This window comes from Balearica regulorum, chromosome 6 (genome assembly GCF_011004875.1).
Source record: "Balearica regulorum gibbericeps isolate bBalReg1 chromosome 6, bBalReg1.pri, whole genome shotgun sequence".
NCBI classification, from domain to species: Eukaryota; Metazoa; Chordata; class Aves; order Gruiformes; family Gruidae; genus Balearica; species Balearica regulorum.
The window spans coordinates 6047036-6074907 of NC_046189.1; the positions used below are offsets into that span (position 1 = coordinate 6047036).

Below are 27872 nucleotides of genomic sequence, written 5' to 3' on the forward strand. Positions count from 1 at the left end.
TCTTTTTCAGTTAATCAAATCCCAGCTCTTTCAGTTCTTTCTTGTATGGCATGCTTTCTAGATCTACATCCCTGTTCCAGTCTGCAGTCTCTTCAGGTAACTGATGTGCCCACAGCTGGGCAGAGCCAGCACTTCAAGTCAGGAATGCTGCTGATTGGAGCAGCAGAATTATTCCAAGTTTCTTTCACAAGATGCAAATCTGTATAGTCATCCCAGAATGGCATATGAGATCTTTTCTTTTTTATCCTTCAACAGAAGGACACTGTTGATTCACGTTTAGCTTCAGCTCTATAATACCTCCAATATTCTGTCCTGCAGAAGTGCTACTGAATCAGGTACGTTCCCTTCCACATTTATGTGGCTGATTATTCATAAGGAGGGACCTACGCTTGTCCAACCTGATCAACATAATCTGGTTTTTTTTCTCCTTTTTTTCAGACTGCATCCCCAGTTTGTCAAGATAATTTGAACTCCTAGCCTGTCCTCCAACACACTGACATTTCCACCCACTTTTAGATATTTTAAGGTTTTTAGAGTGGCATTTCCTTCCGGACTGGCCACTGAACCATGCAGTCAATGTGTTGCCAAAGATGTAGGATTTATTTCTCAGTTATGTAAACAGTATAAATTGCTAGGAACAACTTCACCGTGCTTCCTCCTTCTGTCTGTTTCAATTGCCTGTCTGCACTTCTCTCCCGCTACAAGTCTGTGGGAGGCTTGGGGCTGGGGTGGGCAGGATTTTCTTGCTGTTTGCTGGCAACAAATAATGCTGAGATTTTATAGTAGTGCAAAATTCCCATTACAGCACAGGGGTCTTGAAGGTTTCTAAAAAATTATTAATGTGCAAGACCTCTGCAGAGGTGTATTCACTTCTCAGTAGCCTAGTAGGCTGAAGAGATTAGTGTGTCTTTAATACAATCAGAAGCCTCTAGCATGTTTGTGAAGACAATCACCATGGCCTGTTACACTTGCAATATCTCATTTACTTGAGAAAAGGGAAATAATTAATTGTATATGCATTTCACCAAGGAAAGTGGAGAAGCCTGCAATAGAAAGAGCCCTGTGGGGGTATGTGCATGTGTGCGTCAGGAATTAAGCTATTAATGGCAGGTTCAAGCCCCAAAGTGGGGCTTCTCCATTGTCAGTTCTAGAACAAAGTGCTCACTCCCTCATATTGTTCATGGAAATGGCTCACCTGCAACATGCTGGGGAGGACCCACTGGTACCCGCTGAGAGAGAAGAGGTGGTTAAAGTGCACAGCTGTATTGATGACTGTGGCAGCATACTGCCTCAACAAGGCACTGTCCTCAGGGTGCAGGATCAGGGCACCATTGAAGACGTTCAAGAACAGCATGATCTCATCCCCCCAGGGGAACTCGCTGGGCATGCCAAGGAACATCTCCTCTAGCAGCTTAATCCACAAGCTTTTCTGAAGAGTGTCCAGGCCAAAGAGCTCTTTCCCAGCTGTGGGGGAGAAAAGGCAACAGCAATCATATCTGTCCACCACAGCCAGCCTCACAACACTTCCAGAGCTCCACAGAACCCTCTCACAACACTGACCGTTATTCTGTGTTTTTGAAATTAGTTCACTCATCCTTTGCTTCTGGAATTTCCCAGAGGGCTTGAGCCTACCTTGATTGAAAGCACCTCACATGAAGACCAAGAGTAATGAATATCATACAGCTCATTAAATATACTCTCCACTGGTTGGAAATTCTCCTCTTAAAAAGTGAAAGCTGATCTGAGCTTGTACGTACAACCAGGAATTCATCATCTGCCTCACATAACCTCAACAGTCGTGTGGATTTATGCTGAATTTTTATCCTTCAGGTGTCCCACACATTGCAGGACACTGATGCAGAGTTGCAATAATGCTTTGGAAAGCAAGTGCCTTTAGGGCCTGTTACAGAACCTGCCAATGCTTACCATTCCAGCCCAAGTCAGGCTGGAAACCCTGCTTGACTTTCACAGCAAGTTTCTAAAAAGTGTGCTGTTTCTATATCTCTGCTGCAGAATTTGCCCAATCTTCATTGAAGGCCCATTGTTTCCTCAAAGTGGATGGAAAAGGGCTCTGAGCTCTCCTTTTTAGACGGAGTTATGCCATGCAGTCCTAGACACTTTTTCTGAACTGGCCTTCAGATGCTTGGGTCTGAAAACACTGACTCAGTGACAGGATGCTAGTGTGGAGTGTGCTGGCAACTGGAGCTCTCGAGCCAAGGTTCAGAGAAACCAGTGCAAAGACTCCCATGAGACTGACAGAAAAATCTAGGTTACAGAAGACCACCTAAGGTCCCTGGTTCAGGCAGGGCTAACTTCAAAGCTAATGAGGTGGCTTGATTGATTGATTTTTGAAAATCTCCATGGATGGAGATACCAATGCCTCTCTGGGCTTCTTTTCCAGTATTTTCCTGATTGTAGCGTGAAAATTTTTTTCTTTATGGCCAATTGTAATTTCCTTTGCTGCAATTTGTGTTTGCTGCTTCTTGTCCTTTTGCTGTGCATTTCTGAGAAAAATCTGTCTCTGTCCTTGCTACAGTGCTGCTTCAGTAGAAGTCCACACTAGATGCTCTACCCACCATCCAAGCCTTCTCTTCTCCGAACTGATGAAGCCCAGGTCCTTTCACCTCTCCTCCTATGGCAAGTCCTCTGGCTCACTAACCACCTTAGTGACCTTTCCCTGGACTCTCTCCAGTTTGTAAAAACTCTCATGTTTTGGTGAGCCCGAAACTGGACACTGTATTCCACCTGTAGCCTCATGCATAATTCTAATACATAATTATAACTTCTTCTTATCTGGGTCCACAGAAAGCAGCTTTGTCTGGAGACCTCTAACATTGCAAAGCCCTTTCTACTGTTGTGCTTACAGACCAACAGCTATGTATCATCTTGCCTAGGAAGAGATTTATCAGGTTTAAGTAATGCTACAAGTCTCTATGTTTCTAAGGGAAATGAAGCCTGCATGTCTCTAGGGTGCCTCACAGAAACCTTCTGGGCCCTGTAGGACCACCAGAGAAAGCTATCGAAAGGCCATACCTTGGGGATCGCTGAAGAGTGAGAACTCAGCATCAATGGCACTTCGGGGAAATGAAGGCAAGCGGAGGAGGTCTTCCTGGAGCATAGATACATGGGACTGCTTGTGGGCAGTAGGGATTTTCTGTGTCAGCGATATGAGGAACAACACCCGCCCCACCTCTTCTAGCTTGCGGGTGAACACCTGAGAGGAAAAGAGACAAGGATCAGAATCAGTCTGATCACAAAGTTCTTTACAACATATATACACTTTTCTAAGTTAGCTTCCATGGCTTTCTCTGATGGGAGGGCTGCTGTACTCAAGGCTCAGAGGAACCTGTTGAAATTCACAGGGTTAGTGCTGCACCCTTTTGCTAGAACTTGTGTGACCACTGTTCTTCAGCCCACCTCAGGAAAGATGATCATGCTTGTAAAAGAGGTTTTAACAACACTTTCTCTTTCAGTCAGTTGTGGAGGACCCCAAGTGGTTGTAAAACACTTTGCAACTGTGCCATGCAGTCTTTTGTAGATTAATGTAAGCTTTGCCAGTGTGAGCCCCAAGGTGGTCAGAGACAAACCAACTCCAAACTGAAAGCCATACAGTTGCAGTTGCTCTGTGCAAGGTGTTAGACTATAGTCAACATGAACTTGTTATCTACCTCTGGGTTGAGGCTGGCTCATGTCTGGCCATAGAAAGTGTATGTATAGCTGCAAAAGAAAAGTAGTCATAAAACGAAGCAGACCAGATTCTGAGTTACTGCAAACGAGCCAAGTCCTGCTGACTTCAGTTTATTGCTTCTGGTTTACACCAACTCGGAAACCGAGTTCCATTCTACCAGCCTCCTTTGAACTTCTGACTGGTAGGATGAGTCAGCTAGCTACTTTATTTTGATGCTAAAAGTATCCATAAGGCAGAGTGATGCTCAGTAATAGAAGCAACTGTCTTTTGAAGCAGTTTTGAGACAGCTCTTAGCTACTGGGATGAAGCCAAAACTTGAAGCATGTGGCTTAACGTGTGACAAAGCTCAGCTTCCTATGTCCTGCAGTTGCTATGACCTTGCTCTGAAGTGCACTCAGCTTAGAATTGGGTGCTCAATCAATTGATAGTAAAGAAAGTACTTTTCCATGGATTGCTGCTCTGTGGGTAGACTCTACAGTACTGTTTCCTTTACTGAAGCTGGATGTTGTCCAGCAACTTCTTGCATGACTACAGAGAGGCTGGTAGATGCTTGATTTAAGTTTTAGTTTAGAAATATTTTGGCCTCTAACTATTCTAAATAGAAAAATGTGAAATGTAAAATAATGCCTTGACAAAATTGGACAGGCCATTTTAATCTTTTTGGCTCACGTAGGGCATATCAAACTCATTTATTTGATATGTGGGACACATCTCCTAGAACAACGAGAATAATTTCTGTCAGAGAAGCAAACAAAATGATCTCAAGTAATTTCAGATTTTTATAGGCTTTCTACTGACAGATGCAGCACATAAAATATTTCCCTATTCTGTACCGTACACATATGAGATGGCATTAACTATATTCTCCATTATTTTAGCTGCTAGTCTCTCTTAAGGAGCTTTATAGCTACTTTTTATAACCATTCCTGATGATATTTTCCTGTCTCTGCATTTACATTGCCAGGGACACAACTACAGTAGCTGCTTTTTGGCTAGAATAATACAACTGTTAATACCAAACTCATACAGTTTAACCACATTCCTCCTCCTTTTTATTTCCTGCTTATTATCATCCTTTGCAGATAAAGCTAGAGCAACTTTTCCCTAAACACTCAGCCCTGTGCTACTGAGACAACTTTGCTTTTGTGGAAAACAGAGCATGTGGCTTCTACAGGTAAAGTGAGCTCAATACCATTGCCTTACTGTTGAAAGAAATGATACTTGTAGGGGTTTGCAGCACATTAAAGGCACTGCCCTGCCACTTTTAGTTACGGTTTAGTTCCTAAGGGAGAGCTCCTGGGAGCTAGAGAACATTAGCAGGATTGGACAGATTATCTGGTCACGAGGCTGGAAGATAGGGAGGACAGTGGAATATCTGAGGGCAGATATTCCCCTGATGACACAATCACTCCTGCTGTGCCCCTGGGAGTGGCTATCATAAGACTAGCATCTGAGGGCAGGACAAGAAAGAGAGGCAGGTAACATTCTCTACAGTGAGAGGACAGATAATTCCTGCTCCACAGCCAGATGGATTTGCACAGAAAAGGTCTTATATGGATTCCTAAAGAGCCAGAGGTTATGTTAAAGAAAGGAATAAGCAACTTTTCAAACTGAGGCAACTGAAGCTCTTCTGGCAAAGTGTAGGAGAATGCAAAATGATCCACCTAAAAGAAGCTGGCTGGAGAGAGTGGGAGGGAAGTCACATTGCATTCTTTGACTCTTAAAATACTGTACACTTGTCCGATGGCACCAAGGCAGATTTCATGTCAATTGCTACTTCTCCAGCAAAGCACTCTGTCTGCATGCAGCATGACTGACAGTCTTTAAAGGAAAAGAAAGGTTTATTTACAGGGTTTGTTTCTGGGCAGAGGTGTAGAGGTGTTTGGTGACAGTAAGATACCTGCTTCTGAATGAGCTCTTGACCCTTTTCTGGATGCATCTGCACCAGGTTGAGCTGTGGCGAAACTGACCTCCGGAAAGGATAAATGTCACGGACGTAGGTCTGCCAGGAAAGAAAACAAGTGTATTTCAAACAAATGCATTTGTAACAGCATCATTTCACAGAACTGAATAAAAGGTCCTTTAGCCCTTTCCGAAGCTTTTGGGTAGGAGCTTTCAGACAGTGTCAGGCGTCGTGGAAGAGCATAAACAGAAGAGAAATTCACTCTTTTTAATGACTCCACTTCTGCCTCTTCCCTCTTCTGTTAAATTCCAATCTTTCACCACACACAACTAAACACTCAAGATGTGGTACCCACAGAACAGAATTCTGTCTGTTTATGGGCTGCTTGTTCTCCTTTAGATAACCCTGACTTTTAAAAAAGGGACCAGATGGAAAGAACAAAGTCATCTGGACCTGACCTTTGCCTTACCTTGTTGTAATGAATAAGATTCCATCGCTTATCCATTAAAAAGTAATGAGAAGACTGCGTTTCAGGTATGTTAAAAAACTCCAAACACTCCTGAAGAGGAAGAAAGAAAAACATCCTGTTACTTATCAGCTGTCTTGTACAAAGATCACAACATCCAAAAGAAGACTATCCAGCTAATAATGTATAAAGGCACAAACTTGCATGACTCAGGTTGGTACACTTTGCTGGTATTAATTCTTGATTTCTCTTTTTAATCATAAAGTACGTGAATATGTTTGTGATAATGAAGGCATGCTGATATCACAGTCGTGAAGACTGATGTTACTTATTTCCATGTCTTCATATCACACATATTTGCCTGAGAATATGAGCCACATAGGTATTGCAGCTTCTATTTCCATACTACGTATTTATCAAGCTTTAGTGAAAGGTCGTGTACAGAGACACTAAAGTTCAGATCCTTCAAAGCACTGAGATGCAGGATTCCTATTAAAATTTAACATAGTTGGACAAACTGAAGGCTTTTATAACTCTCTTTCCTATGTGGCTCTGTTAAAGCCATCCAGGAAATCTTTGGCAGAAGGGGGAACTGACCTCACATCTCCTAGATCCCAAGCTATCATCATGGCTACTGAACCATCATTTCCACTCTGATCTTGATCATTCTGTTTAGTCTTTAGTGTTGATACAAACAAACATTTAAATGATTTATGTATTTATCCAAAGGATAGTATTCAGCAAATACCCAACAAGCTGCAGTGTCTTCCAATGTAGTTGCATTGGTGGGGTTTTGCCTGTCTGTGAGGTCAGGGCATTTCTAATATCCTTTAATATGGGATCCTGTTTCTTGCAACCAAGCTCTCCTCATAAGGAGACAGAAATGCTTGTCAGCAAAACTTCCCTCCCCCACACTGAAACAGGACGATCAGGCAGAATGTATTGCTGGCATACAAGTATGGCACGTAAATGTCCTATTAAGCAGTTTGTCCGGTTCAAAAACTCACTCCTACCTTCAGAAGAGCCTCAAACTGTGTGTCCTCATGGACTGGTAACTGAGTTGGGATGTCACACTCATTCTGTCCATGCACAACAAGGGTTTTTGTGCCTAAAGGAAGAAAAGCAGTTGCATTCTCCCTGGCCTCTTTAACTCAATTTCAAAAGACTGCCCATGGAGGAAAAGTGATAGTTAAAATTCATTCCTGGGCAGACAGACAATGCCAGTCCTGCCTGGAATCCATTATGCAGTGTTAGCATAGTCTCACACTTCCACAGTTAATGAGAAATCGATCTGTTCCTAAAGGACTGAGCTGGCTTTATCAGCAACCGTCACTCTGAGGAAGGAACAAACCTAAAAGGTCAAATCTGTTTTTCAGCAAGATATCTTTTGCTTGACTCGTGACATCCTAGGCTCACAGCATGCTCTTCTTGGAGTCTCTCAAGACTGAAATCAGAGGTTACATCATATCAAACTGAGTCTGAATGGTACAATCTTACAATGATCATCCTGCCAGCCCTTCACAGCCTAACCGGCACAAAGCTCTGAGTTGAAAAGATTGTTCTAATTCACTTTCTGTTTGCTTCTTTTAGAACTCTTAAAGTAGCTTTCTGAATCTCAGGGTATTAGAGGTGGAATTTACTGACTGAATCCTCAGCTCAAGGAAAACTCACTTAGAATATGCAGCCATTTGTAGCTGTCTTTTTCTGATCCAGTTCTGACAGATCTCCTTTTTGCTACAGAAGTTCATGAACTTGGAAGTGAAGGAGATTTAAAGAGTCATTTCTTATACCTGGCATCGAGGCAGTCACCAGCAGCTTCACTTCACATTGTTCCTTCTTCATAGTCTGTTTGAGGTCCTTGAAGAACAGTCCCTCTACGTAACCCACCACTTCCCAAAGGAAGGTAAGCGTGGCAGAAATGGCATCCATGCCCCATTCACAGGGAGTGCGTACAAAATACATGATCAGTCCTACCTGCGGGTAATTAGAAGAGGAATCAGGTTATATCAGGTTATACACACTCTTATTTGTGCAGAGCATTGTGTAAACACAGAACAATACTGTTGTTCTACTTTTCTTCACTCAGAGGGATAAACTCATTAAACTTACATCCTGAAAGTTTATACATGCTACAGCACAATCTGCCTGTACAGTTGTTCCTTTTTCTAGAGAGGATGATGGGTGGTGGCAAAAAGTACTGTTGCAGCCCAGTCATTGTAGATGAGGAAAAGGGAGAACCTCTGCAGTAAAAGACTTCCTATGCCTCCTGCTCTGATGTGTTGCCACATAAACAACTCACAAACAACAGAGGACTCCTGGAGTAGCATATATCTTGTCTGTTTTTTCATCCCTTAACTGCAGCAAATGCATTTTCCACAATCTTGAAAGAAGCTACTAGATTTGCTCCAATAGGACTGTCCAAGAGCAAAGCACTTTCTGAATCAAAATTAAGTAAAATAATTAAAGGTTTCTGGCACTGGTATCCTTCTGTTGGTCTACAACTAGTTGTTCATGGTTCAGTTCAGAACTCTATGACAGGTTGCTTAGGGGTTTAATAAAAAGTTAAAGGTTCCTTTTCGTCTCCCTGTAACGACTGAAAGGCTAGTGTAAGCCTGGTGACTTGCACCCACAGCCTGAAGCAGGTACGAGTTATATAGGAGAAGTTATGAGCATTGATTTCCTTGCAGATTATGACATCATTAACTTTTTCAGACATGTGCAGGCAGAAGTGAATTTCTGGGCTGCCCAGTGGACTCACAAGCTACTCACCAAGTAGTTAAAGAGGATATGAGATGTCTGGGCAGGGAAGTCTCCAATGTTCAACAAAAGCTTCCTTAACATATACATCAGCTCATCCTGGAAGAAAAGCAAATGGGTTTTCTTTCCCTCACACAGTGAAGAATGGATTTCTCCCTTTTGTCCTGTCTGGCTTTGTTTCTTCCCATTTTTCCATACTCCCTTGTTCAGCTCTGTCTCTTGGTGCATGAAGAACTATATGCTTGTCACTGCTCCGTTTCCCAAAATAAGGCCCAGGGCACAGCACCCAGGTCAATGTCTTTCTTTTTTATCTCAGAGAGACCAATACCTCCTACTGCAATTTATACCGACTGTAGCATCCTGATTCTGCACTCCTTTCCCTGTGATAATCCCTGTGTTGCTTATCACAACAAATGACAACCTAGATGTTCTGTGAAATCTAGTTCAGCTCAACTCAATACCTGTGGCTGCTGGGTAGGAGGTGTGGACAGAATCTAACTTTTCTTTCTTTAGAGGCTGCCTGCTTTGAATGTAGACTAGCACATTTCTTATAGTGGGAAGGGGGTGTAGAGGGGAAGGAATTTCTCTGTCAGCTAAGGACAGACAGACTGTATCACAAATTACTTCTATGGCCATCATCCTCTTAACCAGCAGCAGATTTGAGCTAGTGTTAGGGGCATGAATATGCACAGGACAACCCAGGCCAATGATCCATCTGCCGAAAGAAGCTTCCAAGGAAATACACCTGTTCTCTGTGTTCTGTACTCATGGTTGTAGTAGGCCTCTGAAGAGATGGTAAAACAATAGACTATGTTAGCTGAGAGGCCTCTGAGGCTGGACAGCATGTAGCTTCTTTCTCAAAGATACTCAACAAACAGAAGTGACCCTCTGAACTTAAATAGAAGCTTTGGGAACTATAGCTGAGAAGTTTTAGAAATAGTGAGGCCACTGAGACCTGATTACTCAAGGAACTGAAAAGCAGCCCTTCCTGGCCTTTCTCAAGGTTTAATATTCATTTTGTAGTCAGTTCTTAGGTGATGGCTTGGAAGATGAGGACAGTGATAGAAGAAGGGGGCCTACAAGAAAGATGGTGAGGGACTGTTTATGAGGGAGTGTAGTGACAGGATGAGGGGTAATGGGTTCAAGCTGAAGGAGGGTCGATTTAGATTAGATGTTAGGAAGAAATTCTTTACTGTTAGAGTAGTGAGGCACTGGAACAGGTTGCCCAGAGAGTTTGTGGAGGCCCCGTCCCTGGAAGTGTTTAAGACCAGGTTGGATGAGGCTTTGGGCAATGTGGTCTAGTGGAGGGTGTCCCTGCCCATGGCAGGGGGGTTGCAACTAGATGATCTTTGAGGTCCCTTCCAACCCAAACCATTCTATAATTCTATCATTCTGTGATTATTGATACCCTACACCAAGTGTGCAGTTGCGAAAGTAGTATGGAGGGTCTTACTGCCTTTCACCCAGTCAGAACTGGTACACCTCTCTTCCATAAAGCTTAGCCATGGGACTAGAAAGCGGTCTAATAAGCCAGGGAGAGACAAGGCCACCCCCATCTTTCAGAGAAAGCTGAGCAGAGTGGCATTGGTGCAGGCAATATTGCCTATGTTAGATAGAAAGAGTTGTGCTACACTAAGCAGCTGTTCAAAGCTTGGCTTAGAGCAAGTCAGATCCTTAGTGGTGGTAAATCAGCTATGTCCCATTTACACTAGTGGACAAAGATTGAAGCCAACTGATGATATGGCCTAAAAGACTTCAAGCTACATTATAATAGCAAATGTTCTTCTCCAGTGATGCCCACAGAGTGATTCTGCTTGCAGCTGTGCTCCCCTGCTCTAAGCGATACATACACCCACTGGGGAGAGGAAGAGTTTACCTGTCGGTTGCTGATTGTGAGCTTCTCAAGGAAATGGCGCAGAACTGTAGATGGGTCTTCAATTAAGCAGTTCCATAGGACCTGCTGAGCAACAGCACTTACTGTAAAAGAGAAAGAAAACAAGGTCGGAACTCTCTTCCTTGGAAAAGCCTTGAACTGGTACACTTAGTCACAAACATTCCTAACCCTCCGCAAATGCCATATTTTGTCCTGCAACACACAGGACTCTCTTTGAGGCACTAGGATTCCTGGTGATCAGTGCAGTCGTCTCAAGCAATAATGACAGGTCTAATATTTGAACCTTCCCTAACTACTGGTGATATGACAGGAAGCACTTCACCACTGTAGTCAGAGGAATAATAAATAACTATTTGGATTCACAACTCCAGATGAACAAATCTGGCAATTAAAACCCATAAATTTATGTACTTTTTTGTTCATGATAGAAGTTCAATTTCATAGTGATTCATTGAGTGATTTTATCTGGTATTGGTGAACAGTATTAGATAGTCAGCAGAGAATTGTATTGATGATCAACTCCCCAAAGTGTAATTAACTGCAGTCCTGTGAAGATTAACAACAACAGAGAACTATTCATTATTTTTTTTTCAGTACTCAGTTCCTGATCATAAAATGACACCTTCATTATTTTGGTGGCTGACTACATCCACCCATAACTGAATACAAAATGTAATAGAAAGTTAAATGTGCAATCAGCCGACATGATGAGTGATGAGAAAGGGAGGGAGGGCAACAGTCCACCATCTATAAATATTTTAGAGAAACAAATTCAGAAAAATGCATTATTACTTTACAAATACATCGCAGACCATAACCAAATGTTCAAGGTGTGTATAAGTGGCTTTCCATTTGTTACAGGATCAAAGAAATGATGGGATTGGACCTCTGGAGGTCTCTAGTCCAAGCCCTGCTTCGAGCAGGACTGTCACCAACACTAGATTATGTCAACCATGGCTTTGACTAGCCACGGCTTGATAACTGCTGTGGATGGAGAATCCATGGAAATTGCACTATGCTTCTGGTTGTGAAGTTCCTTCCAAATTTCTAACCTGAACTTCCCAAGTTTTAACCCCTAAGTTAGAGTTCCTCTAACTCTTTGTTTCCTTTCCACCACACGAAACAAGCCCAGCTTCTGCAATCACTCCTCACAGAATACCTGTTTTAGGCTGCTACCATCCTGATATCCCCCCACTAGACCCTTTTCAGCTTCTCAGTATCTTTCTTGAATTGGAGGCTTTTTTCAGGGCCTCAAAAGAGCAAAAAACCCTCAAAACCAAACACAAATCATGGAGGAAAAAAAAGGAAAAACCCTACAAAATCACATTTGTGTTGTGAATCTACTTTCAAATAGTTTGTCAGGATTTAATAGATTATTCATTAACTTTTTAACAAATATATACACTCAGAACAATATATAGCACATAACACTTCTAGGAAACATGTACTGTGAGCAAATACAAGGTTGTGTTACATCTCATTTCCACTTTAGTTATGGCACCTAACAAATGTAAGCCATTGTTCAAAGTGCTAAGCAGGTTCTGCCACCCTTGAGCAAGAATCCCTTGAAGTTTAATGTAGGTCAGTACCAGCTACTCCATCCTCCCTGACTTCCCCGTCTTCCATCAAATGGACAATGGGAAGCACTGCTGCACAGATGCATGCTGGAAACACAGCTTGAGGTGGCTGTGGCACATGGTGGTTTGGAGTATGCTCTGTAGTGTGTTCTTCATCTGGAGCAGTAAGAAGAGCAAAAGGTGAGTGTTAGTGAATAAGCTGTGGTATTATCCAGGTGGATAAACATTTATGTTAGGTGCAGTACAAACAGAATAAGGTGATAGGCTGGCTGATCACTGTGCAAGCACAGCAGGTTTACTACTATCTCCAAGAAGAAACTGAGCCTTCAGCCAACTTCTTGATCAGGAATTTTCATTGTAAATATATATTTTTTCAATTTGTATTTCTCTTCTTGTAGGGAACGCATTTTCTTTGTGATGAAATCCCATTTCATTACCATTTTTCAGCCAGAGTGCTCTCCATGGCACTACTCTATAAATGAAACATGAGAAGTAAGGGAAGACATTGTGACAGCAGGAGTGAATAAAATAATGCAGGGCAGTAACTTATTATAAAGTGGCTTAAGCTTGGGAATACATTCAGCAAAAGGAAATGCCACCAGCTTTATGAGTCAACAGGAAAGGCTTCCAGTGAATGATACTGTGAAGGGTACTCCAAAGTGAAGTCAACCCACCTTCTGCACTGACTGCTGACCGCACTGACCAGACAGAGCCACGGCGGAAAGAATAGTTCCTATGAGATGTACTGGAGGTGCAGGAAGGACTCACAGAGAGACGGCGGGAGGCCAGGTTGGCAACTTCTTCTACTGACAAAGAGAACGGGAAATGTCAATCCAGATCCAGCTGACAGACTTTAGGGAACTTTCTGAAGAACAGCACTTAGAACCAAATTGGAACATTGAAAATTCAAGTCAGGTAACATTCAAAAGGCACAATTTGAAATCTATAAATATCAGTCAGATAGGTAATTTGCTCATGCTTTGAGAACCAGCAGAGCATTTTTCCATAAGAGTGTTGAGTGCTTTGGTGAGTCACACTGTAACTGAGTCAGCTCTATACTTCTTTTCATCTACATCCTGTTAACCATCATGGTTGCTGGTGCTTAGTTTTTTGTAAGAACTGGGATTTCTGCTCACAGATTTCCCAATGTATGTTTAGATCTGACCATCACTGTGCTTACCTAATGACACATACCTTGGAATGCCTTTAATGAAATCTTTGTGCTCTGTTAGCCTGGACCAATGAAAATCCTCACCCAAAGACTAAGCTTTTTCATGACTCACGTCATGTAACTTTGGCTACCTAAAAGTTTGGTACTGAGGTTGAGCTGGTCATCTGGGCTGTCCTACTAGTCACCATAAAGGTAGAAAACTCCAGGGGCAATTCAGCCTATCCTAAGCTCTGTGTCTTAAGACAGACACTACCAAAGGATGATTCCTCCCACCCTTAATTATTACAGGGTTAAAGTTAAGAAAGGCAAATTTCACTCCTAGTGTTGCATATTCTCATTGTGTTAAATCCTGCAATATGCTGGGAGTTTTGAGATGTTAAATGCTGGCAAGTTCCACTGAAGTTGCAGGGAGAGGGGTAAGGGGCTTCAGGTCACAGAGTGAGCGCTCAATATATCTAAGATTTTGTGGTTTTCTCACCCTAATTTTTTTGTTTTTTTCTCAACAACTTGGACTCTTCCGCAAATGGATGTGGTTGTGACATTCCTAACACTAACAATCAATGTTCCTGGACATCACACCCCTAAGCATGCTCTATGTTGGTGGCAGGTGCTCTCAGGTTCCTGAAATGCAGTTCCTGGCCCTGGAGCACACCTTCTTCTTCCTGCTCTGAGCTTGGTGTGCAGGTTGGCTCATAGCAGGCCTCCTGAGTGATGGGGATGGCAGTGATGAGACTGGCTTCCCGGCCCAGGCGTTTCTTCTCTTCCTCCTGCTGCAGGTTCTTCAGGATGTGCTCTGCTCGCTGATGGGAACGCGACACAGCTCTGGCTGAAAATGACTTCTGTCAGGAAGAAAAGAGAAGAAACACAGCCTGAAGCTGTTAGTTAAGATGCACACATCCTGCATTTTCTGCCAGAGACCTCCATGGCATTCAGCAACTCAGTTTCTAAATACAAATCAGACTAGTGCTAGATGAACAGAGATTCACCAGGAGACTCCTCTTGGAGCTATGTCTATGATAAGCCTTGATGCAGACTTCTCCCAAGAGACACCATGCAAACCAGTGCGGAGAAAATGGTCTGTCAGGCAGTTCAAGTGAACTAATCTCTTGGAGAGAAAACAGCTGTGTGTTCCTACATTCTCAGTTACTGTCTCTTACAGGGATACAATATGCAGTTCAGTACCTCAGTGAACAAAGAGAAAAGCCTTATGCCCATGTAGAAAATTCTGTGTGCCCTACATGGACTGTGTACTAGATTTTTCCCAGCTGAGGAAGACAAGTCCACATCTTTTGGCTTAACTTCCTCCATGCCGCTACAGAGAAAAAACAGTGCTTACTCTCACGATGTCGGCTTACCGACTGATCTTCATTTATAGGATCTTGCACGCTCCCGCTGCACTGAGGGACCCAGGGGGGGTCAAACATTGGCACAGATGGCATCCCCAGGACAGGAGAAGGCAGAGTGAAGTTTATACTTGGAGGAGGGATCTAAACAAAAACATGAAAGCCATTTTGTTACAGCAGACTGTTATTAATGTCAGTACTGCTAATTAAACATGAGCACAAATACCCAAGACATTAATTAGCTATGCAAATTTTTCCCAACTCCATATCTCACTACACTTTAACTTCATGTATGACACATTTCTTTCTTTCTCCAATGTTTTTCCTGACCTGTGTCCCCATTATACTCTCACCATTTTATACAGGAGTTCTACACATCACCTCCCCTTCTCGTGTGACTTACTTACACAACCATTTTTTTCTCTAAATAGATTTTCAGGCAATTTCACGGCAGAGTGTCATTACACATCTATCCCACAAGGCAAGCTGTAAATGGCAATATTCTGTTTCACGTGTCCTATCTACCTTAAAGATCTGCTGTGCTCCCTCTTCCATCCTCGGCCAGACTTGATACCTAAACCTCCAGAGCGTGTGAAATTTGAGAATGGCATTCAGTCTTTGCACTGTCTCTGGGTGATGAAATTCGGACATCAGCATGTCAGAAACAGCCTCTGGCACTTTCACAGCACACAGCAGGAACATGGCAGCTGCAGGGAGAGAACATCTGATCATCTCTTTTCCTTTATAATGTGTCTATTTGGCAGAGAAAAACTGCAGCTGTACAAACCCCCACCAAAAGAAACCTAATCTTGACTCCAGAAAGGAGATCAGCAGTCTACCAGACCTAGCGAAAATTGTACTGCTTCGCAAAACCAAGCACGTGTGATTCCACCTTTTGAAGCCACACAGCATTACGTGTGAAGGTTGTAAAAGTTTCTGGAAAACTTGCTTTTAAAATAAAATACAGCTTTGCTCTTCTCACTAAAAATCTCAGTAACAACTGGTTTAAAATAAGAAGCATCTCTTGAAGCAACCAGATTGAGTTTGGCTTTCAAAGATTCCACTTCCAAGTGATTTCTGTGATGATTAATGAAGACTGGTTTAACAGAAGCTCTGGCTTCCTCTCAGAGCAGGAGGCAGTGTCCCAGCAGAAGTCTCACCTGTCTATTTTCATGGATAAAACAAAAAAGAAAGTTTCTTAGTTAAATGGGCACCATGCAATGATCACAATCTGCCTCCCTGAGAAAACAGATGCTGTGAATTGTGAGACAAAGGACCAAATCACAATGGAAAACAGCACAATAGAAGCTGAGCTGGCCCATAGGTGTTTCAATGGAGCATATTTGAATATTAATATAGTCAAACTCTAGACTGATGGAGGCCAATTGATTTAGATGGGTGTCTGAGGGGCACCGAGCAGGAAACAAGCAGAGGGAAGTGTGTTGCTGTGGGAGTTCAGTGGGTGGGTGTCAGAGAGGCCATGGCTTCTTTGACCAGTAGCTGACCAAAAATCACAGGAGACAATTTCCCTAGATTTGGTGGCTGTTCCTCCACAATAGAAAGAGGACATTTGCCATCATGCTTGCCTCAGCACTTATTCAGAAGGTGCCAGTATGAGAGCTGTCCTGATAGGAGGCAGTCTGAACACTGCAGAAAACCAAGGCTGCTCTTTGACTGCCTAGGTCCTACCTTGCACTACAACGGCTCCTGTGTCTGCTCCAAATTTGTAGGGACCTTCTTGTTTCATCAGCTCAGATAACTTTCTACTCTTTGGTCTTTTCACTGTAACTATGTCAAGTCTTAGTAGGACTGATTTAAATGTGTAAGCTCACACTGAAGGAATAAAAAAAGAAATACAGCCTTGGAAGAGGTCAGTAGATGGTGCTGTTGTACACTAACACAGGAGTTTGTTTTAGCCAGCTTGTGGATAGCAACATTACGAGTTTTCAGGTTTTGACCTTGATGAATGTAATTTATGCTTGGGCTGAAATCACTTGCTACTAAAAGAGCTAGTACAGACCCTCAAATGGATTTTAATCTTCCCTTCAGGAAGGGGAGAAGGAGGAAGATGTACCTCAGAGGCTGCTTTGGAGGAGCAGCCAGCTAGCTATCCTCAGGAAGGGCAGTAAAGCTTTGTTGCTTTCCCTGTGAGCCATGGTAAGATTTTAGTAGGAGAGAAAGAGTATCCAAAATTATCCTCCTAGAAAGGGACTTGCAGGGGAGAAAGAACTGCAGATTCAGGCAGCTTCTTTCTCTTCTTTATTTTGCTCCTTTCTCTTCCTGTCTGCACATTTGGCCTGAGAAAGGCAAAGGTGAAGGGGAGAGCACAGAGAAGACCTGTGCGCTGAAGAAGTGCACTGTGGACTAGTGGAGCAGATGAAAAGTGAGAGAAGCATGAAGAACATGAGATGTGGAGTCAAACAATGGACTTTAGGGCAGAATTCATTGCCAGCACAACAGAGGAGCTATGACAGTTCCACTCTCATCTTCTTTCTCATTTTTTTCCATGATGCAACATACAAAATACTTCAGTAAACTCTGGACAGATTGAATCACTGTGTTTCCTCTACCTAGAAACCCAGCTAAACACAAATACTAATTTTGATGCTCCTTATTATCCACCGCAATCAGGGTCTGAGAGAGTGCCTTCCTGATCCTTCTGACCACCTCTTTTGTACAGAGCACAAAAACACGTGAAGGTCTATGAAAACCAAACAGCCCCCAAGAAACCCTTGGTGGTGTTCCGACTCCTCCACTACAAAGTTGTCTTGCAAGGCCCTGTGATCTACTGTGAGTTGTGCAGCCAGGGTAGCCATGCTAAGTGGTTTTGTTCTCCTACCTGCTGCTCCAGCCATGTGCTCATCCACACTGAGCAGGAGCTCCCACGCTGCTGGCTGGATGTCCCCATACATCTCTTCTGTGAGGACAGGAGCTGCCTTGATCAGCAGTGACAAAGGTGCAGGGGAGAGGCTCATTACCTGAAAAAAACCCAAGCCATGCCTTACAGCTGAGCTGTGCAAACTATCCACAGTGAACAACACAGTCTTTTGACAGTGAACAACAGATTTTAGTCTTTTTCTAGTCGCTCATGTCACCAAAATACTGATAAAGAGGATAAAAGGAAAGCAAAACTCTCCCAAGGAGGTGCACAAACAGTCATACAGATCCATGAAAATCTCACAGACTGCCAAGAACAAGCCTGTGAAAAGCCCATTGCTTTTTCAGGAACACTGAACAAGAATGAACAAACTATTGCTGTAAACTGACAGGTTGTATTTAAACACATTTGTGGATTTTTAATTTTTTTCTTCTTTTTTTTTTCTTTTTCTTTTTTTTTTTTTTTCTTTTTTTTGTAACCCCAGTTTTGATGCATGTGTCGCTATGGAAAGCCAGAGATGCAGACTGTGATTTAATAGGCCCGCATGTTTAAAGTATTCTTTGATGGGGTTACCTTAAGAGGCTTAAATTTACCATTACTCAGCTGAGGAAAACATGCACAGCTGAACTGATTGATATTCAGGAACAGTTCTTCACATGGGCTTGGAGATCCATATACATTTTCCTTCTTGTTATGGTCTAACATGACAACTATGATTCAGCCTCCCGAACTAGCATATGCCTATGCACTCAGTACCTGGTGCCTGATGTATTTTAACATTCCAGAGTCCTTCTTCCCTTCCAAGTTGATATCAATCACTCTCTTTTTTAGAGAAGGAGTTCTCAAGCATGACTTGTCTGAGCACTGGAAGGAAAAAAAAAAAAAAAAAAAGAACAAAGTGGAGTTCACATTTAGATTTCCCAAAATCTGGAAAGGAAGGAGATCATGTACAAGAGGAATTTCCATATGCTAGAAGCTATCTAGTACCAGAGCTGTAGCACAAAGCCTCCTCCTGTGCTGGCAATAGGCCTAGTGTCAGTGAGATGACATGCCTCATACAATTTTCTTCTCTTTTTAACAATGCTTTTCCCAGTAAAAGCTTAAGCCAGGAGCCAGTAAACCAAATGAGGAATGTGAATGTGCTCTGTGTAATCTTCACAGGTGGCCCATGCGTGTATTTCAGGAGAACAGTACTTTACACAGGTTAGAGGTAAAAAGTCTACAGCTTCCCTCTAAAAAATTACCAATGGAGGTGTTTAGTGTGTACAACAGTGATTCCTCTCAGTTACATTTATCTTCTCTTCTTCCTCAGAAAGCATAAGTGACAACACATTTCAGGACTTAAGCTCATGCCTGCCTGACAGTTGTCCCTAGCAGATTGCCAATGGCAGTGATAATGACAAGTCTTTTTTATGTTCATTATTTACAACACCAGGGCCTTTTCATAGAATCCTGGGTTGCCACAGACTCTTCTCAAGCTGGTGGCCTGCTGATTAACACAGGGGTCCTCATTTATCAGAGGGCTCACAAGCCCCATGGAGCACATAGTCAGGTCGGAACATTGCAGCTACCTCCAGCCTTTCATTCTGCAAGCTGTAAAAGACAGGTTCCTCTGGAACCCAGATAAACGTGGAAATCGTGCCCACGCAGTCAGCAAATGACAACACTTGAAGAATACCAGAGCATGAGGAACTGGGATGAAAAGTCTACCGTTACATACAATTTAAAAGTTATCAAGTGCTCTCCTGCAGTGAGGTCTGTACAAACACGGTGCATGTGTTTGTAGGAAACCTTATTGTCCCCCAACCTCTTTTTTCCTTGCTGTTGCTTGAAGGCTTTGATGGTTTGATGGATGACGAAATGTGTATCACTTTGCCTTACAATTCAGAGTTGGAGATGAAACAAGACACAGTAATGCATGGCGTTCTTTTGCTACCTTTCATGCACACTGCCAGCTGCTCATCTCAAGCCTGCCTTCTATAGAGGAAATGACTGCCTCTCTTCCTAAATAACTGATACACTACTTTTCTGTGCCAGAGGAAATATACAGGGGTTACAGTTTCCAGGAAAGCAGAATCATTAGCTGTTGTTTTATCTGCTCTATGCTTTGTTCCATACAAATACCCTTTGATTTTCTAACTTAACAGGAAACAAATTGCTTGATGAAGAAACATTATGAGCTTGTTTCCTACTCCTTCATTTTCCACTTACAGGGAGGATAGCCTCTTTACCCAACTGAAATCTTCATGAGAGTTTCACGAACACTTTTGTTTACAATGTTACTGCAAAGCAGTTGAATGACTGTGCCATTACAAGTATTCAGAATAACTGTAGTCTGTCTATTGTGGTCAGGAATATGAAAGTATTAACCAACTGTTGACGTGATTCATTGATACCTGGGTGGGCACTTTAATGAAAGGAGAAATGTATTTCCACTGAAGTTAAAGGCACCACTTACATGGCCAGAAAGGCACAATCTTGTTTGACTATCCTGCTGAACTGGTCATTAAAAGTGTGTCACTAAAGAGACTGTAACATTACAGTCCAATTTATATAATTCTTGGAATGGCTCTGAGAGCTCAGACCTAAAAGAAAGAAATTATGCAAGATTTTACAAGAATTTCAAGAGTGATTTATATTAACAGATGAGAAGAAACATGAAAAAAGAGACTGGACTCCAGGGGCTGATAAGTAGAGGCCATAAAAGAACATTAACATTAAAGTCAGGTTATAAGCTTTTAAACGACCTCATCGGCAACTAAGATTATTCCCAATCAATACAGATTATGTTTCTTCCATAATGCTAAATGACTTATTAATAGATTTTTTACAGCAAAGCTGTGCTTAGGAAGGGCTGTGTTCATTTTGTCATTTAAGAACTGTTTGAGTACACTATGTGGTCCTTGAAGGTAATTATGACCTGTCCAGACAAACCATAAAACATTATGCTTTTTTCATCTACTCACTTCCTTTTGTTTTTTGCCTCTTGCCACACTGTTCAATGTGCTGTTTTCTCGCAGAGAGTCCACTGTGTCTCCATACAGGAGTTTGATGGCCCGGACAAGGCGAGCGCAGGACCGGCTGTGATGGAGGTAGCAGTGTGGGTGACAGTAGTCAATATGGGTACAAATGAAACTTTGCTGGTTGCATAATAGGATCATAACCTTGAAAAGAAAAAATAAGAATAGTTACCTATGGGAAAGGGAGTTACACAGAGAACTGCATAAGGCAGTCTATGCTAACTTTTCCACAGCCTAGCTGGGGGGGCATGAAGCTCAACACAGCTTTTTGAAAAGGTATGCATCTCTGTGCAGAGTTCTGTACTTGCAAGCGGTTTACAAACTAGCTAGCCATGGCTAAAGAAACATTAGTGTTAACAAAGCAGACAAAGAGACAGAGCTGCTGTAGACATGTACATTTGACTGGTGGCAAGATTCACGTTGAGGAAAACAGTATTTTCTCAGTTTGCAAAAAGCTGTTGTATCACCACTCTGAGATGAGAGCTTGGACTGGAAGTTAGCTGCTCAATCATCATTAAAGCTGCAAACCCACTAGGTCGAGGGTTAATTTCCTTCAAGGAATGTGAAAGGAAATGTCTCAGTATGCCCTCAAGTAGGAATAGGCTGTGCCGGTTGTTCTGCATGTGCTTCACTCGCTGTGCTTGGGTAGGCCCATCCAGCCTAGCTTTATGTTAGTTACTGGCTCAGTTACTATTTCTAGTGGCGTTGCCATATGGCAGTAAGGAGCTCTAAAGCCCATCTGAAAAACAGAGTAAATATTTGGGCATTTAGCTATTCTGAGCCTTGCTTTGCTGCAGCAACACTGCTTTTAGTCCCTAAACTAATTTATTAAAGACAGCCTTGGGTAAGTCTACACTTCAGTGACTGCTCTCTAGTGTAACTCAGAGGGTTTCTTCCCAGAGAGGCAAAGCTCAGTCCAGCAGCTCTTTGTACACTGGTCTACATGTTACACACAAACCCCGCCCCCTCAGTAGCACTCTGAGGAATACACAGAGGCATCCCCAAGCCGTTCATGCTGTAGGTCATAACTGGTCTTTATGAATCCTTCTCTTCATCCCACAACCTAGTTCAGAAATACCCAGAACTACAAGCAAGAAGCTATCCCCACCTTTCCATCCATTTATTGCCTGTGCAGCTGCAGTCTGCTAGCTCTCTCAAGTCAGGCAGCCACATCACTCTCAAATCTTCAGGCTTCTAAAAACTCAGGAGCTTAATTTAAAACAAATCTGTGCTGCCTATGTGGGATTCTTGTCTTTGCCTGCCTCTTCTAGCCTCATGTTATTTTTGGGGTCAATCAGGAATAACTCAAGTCACTAGTGTTGTATCAATGTGCAAATGGCATAAATCTGATCAGCATTCTATAGCCTCTACCCAGCCTCTGGTCCACTGTTATAACTTGTAGTTATGGTACACTGACATAGAGTGAGGACATCATGCTCTAGGCTGCTGTAACACACAGGTAGCTGGTGCATGCATAGAAGCAACTGGAACCAGCAATCCTTTTGAGTGGTTTGCTCATGGCCATTAAGTAAAGCAGGTTTTTGTTTTGCCTTTTTGTTTTGTTTTGTAGTTTTAGTGACCATCCACCCACACCTTCTTTCCAACAAACAAAAAGAGAAAGTTCTCATGCAATATTGGTACTTGCGTAGCATTAACTGGAACAGATGATTTTTTCAAATCTTCCTTTCTCCTATGCGGGCTAATCACATGTAAAGTGAGACAAACATCTCGAGTTCCCTTCAGTTCATGCCTCCTATTTATGAGTCCATGCATCCTCCCACATTAAGCAAAGGTACCATGATCTATCCTAAGCTGCTAGCTAGGGAGATGCCTTTATCCTCTAGCAATTCCTTGCCTAGTACACACTCTCATGTCTAACATACTCAGTTTAGTACACTTGAATTTCCAAATAATGTGTAATCATTACCAAGAACATTAGAGTACTGACAGAGAAGCAGGGTAGTCCAGGGATTGAGGTACAAGCTTAGAAGCCACGACATTCAAGTTCCATGCCCTGCCACCCTCTCCCAAAAAAGACAGCTATCAAGAACTGCTTCTGACATCACAGTATTGCATTAAGCCTGTTCTTGCCCACACCCCATAGGCATGGGGCAGTTGAGATTTCACTGTGTGAAATACGTGTGGGAAAGAGGGGAATATCAACTCATTACTGGCAGCCGTCTTTCCCAAAGGCAACTCAGAAGCCAAAAGGCATCTGTCCTCATACACACGTGCAGGATATAATCTGTGCACAGGGAGTCAATCCAACTTTTCTGCTAAGCACAAGGACACACTGACTGCACTGCACCATCGCAGCGTGTCATGAGGCAACAGAGGTAGAGGTGTACAGTCCCTGGATACCAGTGTAGACTTGCCCAACTGACTTTTGGCATGTCTAAATCATAGGTACCGAGATCACCAAAATGGATGTCTCGGGCTCTGCATGACCAAACTACATTTGCACTGTTGTACTCCCTGTCTGTTGGATAGAGTCAAAACTACACAAGGCCCTGTTGGGTTAGACATTGCGATGGAATGCATCTAATCGAATCAAAGAAAATGTTCCAAAAGTAAGTATTTTTTCTCCACAAGGTGCATAATTAAGCTTATTGCCATAGAATTAATAGAGACAAAAATATATAAATTGGCTCAAAAAGGGGTTGGAAAAACTCACTAGGAAAAATCTTCTGGTCGTTAGTAAACATACCAGTCACAACAGAACCTCCAGCTCAAGTAGCTTCTAAAATGCCATTTCCCAGAAGCTGGGAGCCCAGCTCACACTTTAGGTCATTCTGTTACTCTTCATGAACTACTAACTACTAGCCATGCTGACGCAAAGATTCTGAGCTAATGGATTTTTCAGCTGAGGTTGCATGGCTGTCCCTGCACATCAAGAAAGAAAGAGCCCCTTTTCCCTTACAAACTAAATATATGAAATAGACAGAGGGAGCAAGACAAAAACTTTCTGGTTTTAGTCCATTTTAGAAATGGCAAACAGATGGTTTCCAAAGGTCGCAGCTTGCTTACTTACAGTTGAGATCCTTGATGCTACATGGAGAAAGCAGAGATTGTGATCTGCTTATTGCTAGCACAAAGGTTTTCCTACTGAAAATGCCATCCTTGAGAGCGCTGCCAGCGACTCATACTTACATGCAGCCATGACATGTTCCGATGATAGTTCTCCTCCGTGCCTGTGTTGCTCAGCACCTCGGGCTCAATGCTAGGTTCGCTCGCGCTCCAAGGGCTCCCTTCTTCAAAAGAAAAATACCCAAAAGGTGGTTGTTTTTATTGCTCCCTATGTGCTTTAAGACTAGGGACAGCACTTGTAAGCCAGGCCAGCCTTGTGGAAACAGACCAGAGTACACAGAATATGTCACACTGGAAAGACTGCGTTTGGACACCCCTCCCCAATCCTTGTGTCATGCTGGCTTGACAATTACAAGAACCATTTAGACTCGGCTCACAGGCCATCTTGTCAGTAGCAAACACTGCTCCCTCCCCACTTTTTTCTTTAATGGAAGGGGAGAAGGTAAACAAAAAACATCAGAAACAAATTCTTTGCACCATTCAGATGCTGCAAATGGTTGGTTTAGTGATCTGCATTGACTGGGCTCTGTGGTTAAAAATGTCAACAAAAATCCAACCAGAAGTGGCATCCAACTGGAAATGCCAATGGGCAAAGTCACTTCTAATTGCCCATGGAAACTGCTAATGTCATGGGGATGAAAGGGGAAAAAAATCCTGATTCTAGCACACTAGTTCTAAGAACTCAGGCAAGGGAGAGATTTCTCTGAGAACTTCACTGATCCCTGTTTTTCCTCTAGCTATTTCATAACCTATGGGCCTCCTATAATACTAACATCAACACTGTTAAGAGGTGGCTGGCATGAACTCTGGTTAAACCTTTCTTTCTCCTCTTTAAGTGAACTGTGACTTGCCAAAGTCTACACAACAGGCAATCCCACTCTCCATCTTCACCTGCTGAAGCATCTTTTGGGCAACATAAAAATGACCATTAAGCTTGGGAGGTTATTTTAGCTCCAAATGTATCCAAACTGTAGGTTTTGGATAACATCCCTAGCAGATGGAGATTTCCTGTGGCAGGAGGCACATTTGATTTCCATAAGATAAATATATGGGGATCCATCTTTTGAAGACTAAGGAAGGTATCTGTAAACTGTAAAAATATATGTATATGCCAATATGTAGAAATACAGTATGTAGCATGTATATCTTATGTTCTACATAAAGGAATATATATACTAGATGTCATACGACATGCCTATGACATCATATGCTACACAGAATATGAAGCGCATGTCTGTACATATATATATCCTATCCGTTAATATGGACAATAAAATATTATATATGCATCTGACCTCATGTATTCATTATATCAGATGATTTAGGGGTGTGTGTATGTGCACATACACACGTGCATGTGCTCCCCTAAAGACAGCATGCGTTTGGCTGGCAGGCACCAGCATTCCAAGAGTTCATGCTCCAACACGGAGGTCTGAATAGACAACCTGAATTGCTGACGCTGCACCCAGGATTTGAACCGTGTTCCTCCCAGGCCCTAGCTCAGGCAGTCCCTGAAGAAGACTCTAGGTTTTCCCTAGCCTGCTGGGGTGGGGGTGCTTGTCATTTCTAGCTCTGCTGCAATCACATCAAGAGTTCAGGCCCTCTCTATTGTCCCCTCCCTTTCCACCCACTCATCTAAGTTACCTATATCAGTGACAGTGTCCCTGCTGTGGGACAGCTGCAGCTCCTCATTCTCAGACTCTGAGTCCTGCCGTGATAACTTGGTGCTCTTTAGGCTGCCGGCCCGGCGAATGCTGGAAAGGGAACCCCCCTTCTTCACCCGGAAACTGCGGGTTCCTTTAATCTGGAGCAAGCGGGAGCCTCCTATCCTGATCTTCCTGCTGGGAACTGTATTAAAAGAATAAAAGAGGACTTTTTTCCCCTTAATTTTTCCCCATTTAAAAAAGAAAGATATCCTGACCCTCCCCTCCCTCCCAACCCTTTGCTGCCAGCCTGTATTGCAGCGTCTCTTCTTCTACCAAGGAACGAGGGGCCAGAGGCTCCCTCCAATGCCACCGCCAATGCAGCTCTGTCAATCAAGCAGTAAAGATGCTTTACAGAAATGTGTTCAGCACCTCATTTCCTGGAGACCTGGTACATCACCTCACACCTTGTCTGTATTTGGAATTAGCCCTTGTTCAACCACCAGCAAGTAGAGTCAGCTGCTCTAACAGAAACCCAAAACGTGGGCAAGGAAAACCTACGATTCACACCAATTTGAATCAATGCCTGTTAGGAAACAGGATCTGCCCAATGGATGTAAATTGCAGTTTTCTTTGCCAGCCCTTGGGGTTTACATTAATGCAGAATCACCTCTTGCTAGGGATAGATGGCTGAATCCCAAGCATGAACAAGGCACCATGGACAAACCTATTTTCCTGTAGGCCTGGGTTCTGTAAACCTCACTGAGCTCTGCAGTAGGATCAATTATTTATTCATACAGCACGTGTGACTGCAGAAGGGTAGTCTGCTTCATGAGGTTAGCACGCAAGACTTCTTTGAAGTAAGATTTGCATAAATCCGTGTCTCCGCATGTTACTCTTCATCATTAGAATGCTTTAGAGGAAACGGGAGCACGTAGATCCTCTCCTTCAGACAAATCAGCAGCTTTCAGGCATTAACAACATCCATTGACACTCTGCATTTTTGATGAGCACAGACATGAAATGGTTCAATGTTCAAAGCACCAACCGTTTGCACTTTCATTCTCCTCTTAGTTCAAAGGCAGTACATAGCAGTATGTCAGTCCAAATGTTGCAACACTCAGTCATTTTACTGCAGATCTAATCAGGCAAGGCCATGTGTGATTGATTACCTTTTGGTGTGTTGTTGAGAATGAACAGGATACAGCTTTTTGGATACCATGGGTAAGCAAAATAATTTAATAGAATTGTATTTTGGCTTCAGGAAAAAACAAACACACCTTTACTCCTGAGAATGCCCCTAATTCCTCCAGAACCCAATTCCCACTCCCATTTCCAGTGGCTACCATCCTGGCTGAAGACAGCTGGATAGGTTTTGAGAGCTGCTCCTCAGTCCTCACGAATCAGTTGGGCAAATCACTGTTGAGTGACCAGAGAATCTCCCTCCAAGTGACCATGCTGAGTTCGTTAGCAATCGCTACTGCTTGAATTCTGTTCAGATCAGCCTCAATATGGTGGCTCAGTTTCCCCGAACACCAAACCATTTAAGCATTTGTAACTGCATTTTGTGAAGTCTGCAGAATCCCATTTTAACACCCAAATAGTACATATGATCCTCGGACAGCCTGCATCTACCTAGCTTTAGTGTCTGTATTTCAGACCTACCTGGAGCAGGTTCTATAGAGTAAACTCGTAGCTTTTGGATAGCTGTTAAGCCACACCTGGGGTGAGCAATGAGAGCAAAGTTTTTAACACTCAGGAAAAAATGAAAGGAAACAGATTAGTACTCATCAAAGAGGTTGAGATAAAGAAACCTGTCACTGCAGGCAAGAAAAATTTAGTTACATTCACACAACAACATTTTCTTATCTAGAAAAGTGTAGATTATGAAAGATGCCTCTGCATCTATTATGTCTGGCCCAGGTAGATCCCCAGAAGAATATGCTGTGGCCAGAGAAAAGAACATAATTATTGTGATTTTAAAATATAACATTATTTTGCATTTATTTAGCTTCCAAAATACTGCAAATACATTTTTGCTAGAGTATATTAGGAGTCAGCCTTCCTACCATAGTCACTTTTCCCATCTCTAAAATGTAGTAAATACGCAGCTTAAGTAACAGAATACTACATGACTACTTAGGGAGAAGGGAGACTGGGAAAAAACAACAACTTAAACTGTAGGGAAAATGTAGTTTAATAGAGTCAAGGATGCAGAAAGTTAATACTATCTTTGCAAAAATAACTCAGTTCTGCATTATGCCTGTAGCACAGTAACACATGAAGGAAAACCTAAGTCAGCATTGCCTCTAGGAAAAACAGGATAGCTAGAGACTGTCCACCAGCATTTTCCAGTAGGACTGCATGCTTGTAGGCATTCTTCCACTCAGGTAACATCCCAGTGGGTGGGACTGCTGCCTGAGAGGCTGAAAAGTGGTTTCAAGT

General features: G+C 42.7%; 1 protein-coding gene across 13 annotated transcripts in view; it reads right to left on the bottom strand.

Moving 5' to 3' along the window:
- UNC80 (unc-80 subunit of NALCN channel complex) overlaps positions 1-27872 on the bottom strand; it is a 131606-nt gene that overhangs the window by 38298 nt on the left and 65436 nt on the right. For 7 of the 13 annotated variants that reach the window (XM_075756050.1, XM_075756054.1, XM_075756049.1 and 4 more), the window contains exons 27-44: positions 25429-25632; positions 23848-23948; positions 20644-20841; positions 18434-18541; positions 17639-17777; positions 15325-15506; positions 14812-14943; positions 14109-14295; positions 12960-13091; positions 12298-12441; positions 10691-10791; positions 8827-8913; positions 7848-8031; positions 7071-7165; positions 6061-6150; positions 5589-5690; positions 3034-3214; positions 1196-1464 (exon numbers count right to left, since the gene is read on the bottom strand). In XM_075756050.1, coding sequence (XP_075612165.1) covers positions 1196-1464; positions 3034-3214; positions 5589-5690; positions 6061-6150; positions 7071-7165; positions 7848-8031; positions 8827-8913; positions 10691-10791; positions 12298-12441; positions 12960-13091; positions 14109-14295; positions 14812-14943; positions 15325-15506; positions 17639-17777; positions 18434-18541; positions 20644-20841; positions 23848-23948; positions 25429-25632 — 2636 coding nt within the window. The remainder of the gene's footprint in view (positions 1-1195; positions 1465-3033; positions 3215-5588; positions 5691-6060; positions 6151-7070; positions 7166-7847; positions 8032-8826; positions 8914-10690; positions 10792-12297; positions 12442-12959; positions 13092-14108; positions 14296-14811; positions 14944-15324; positions 15507-17638; positions 17778-18433; positions 18542-20643; positions 20842-23847; positions 23949-25428; positions 25633-27872) is intronic. The other 6 variants (XM_075756060.1, XM_075756058.1, XM_075756057.1 and 3 more) reach the window with 2 other exon arrangements.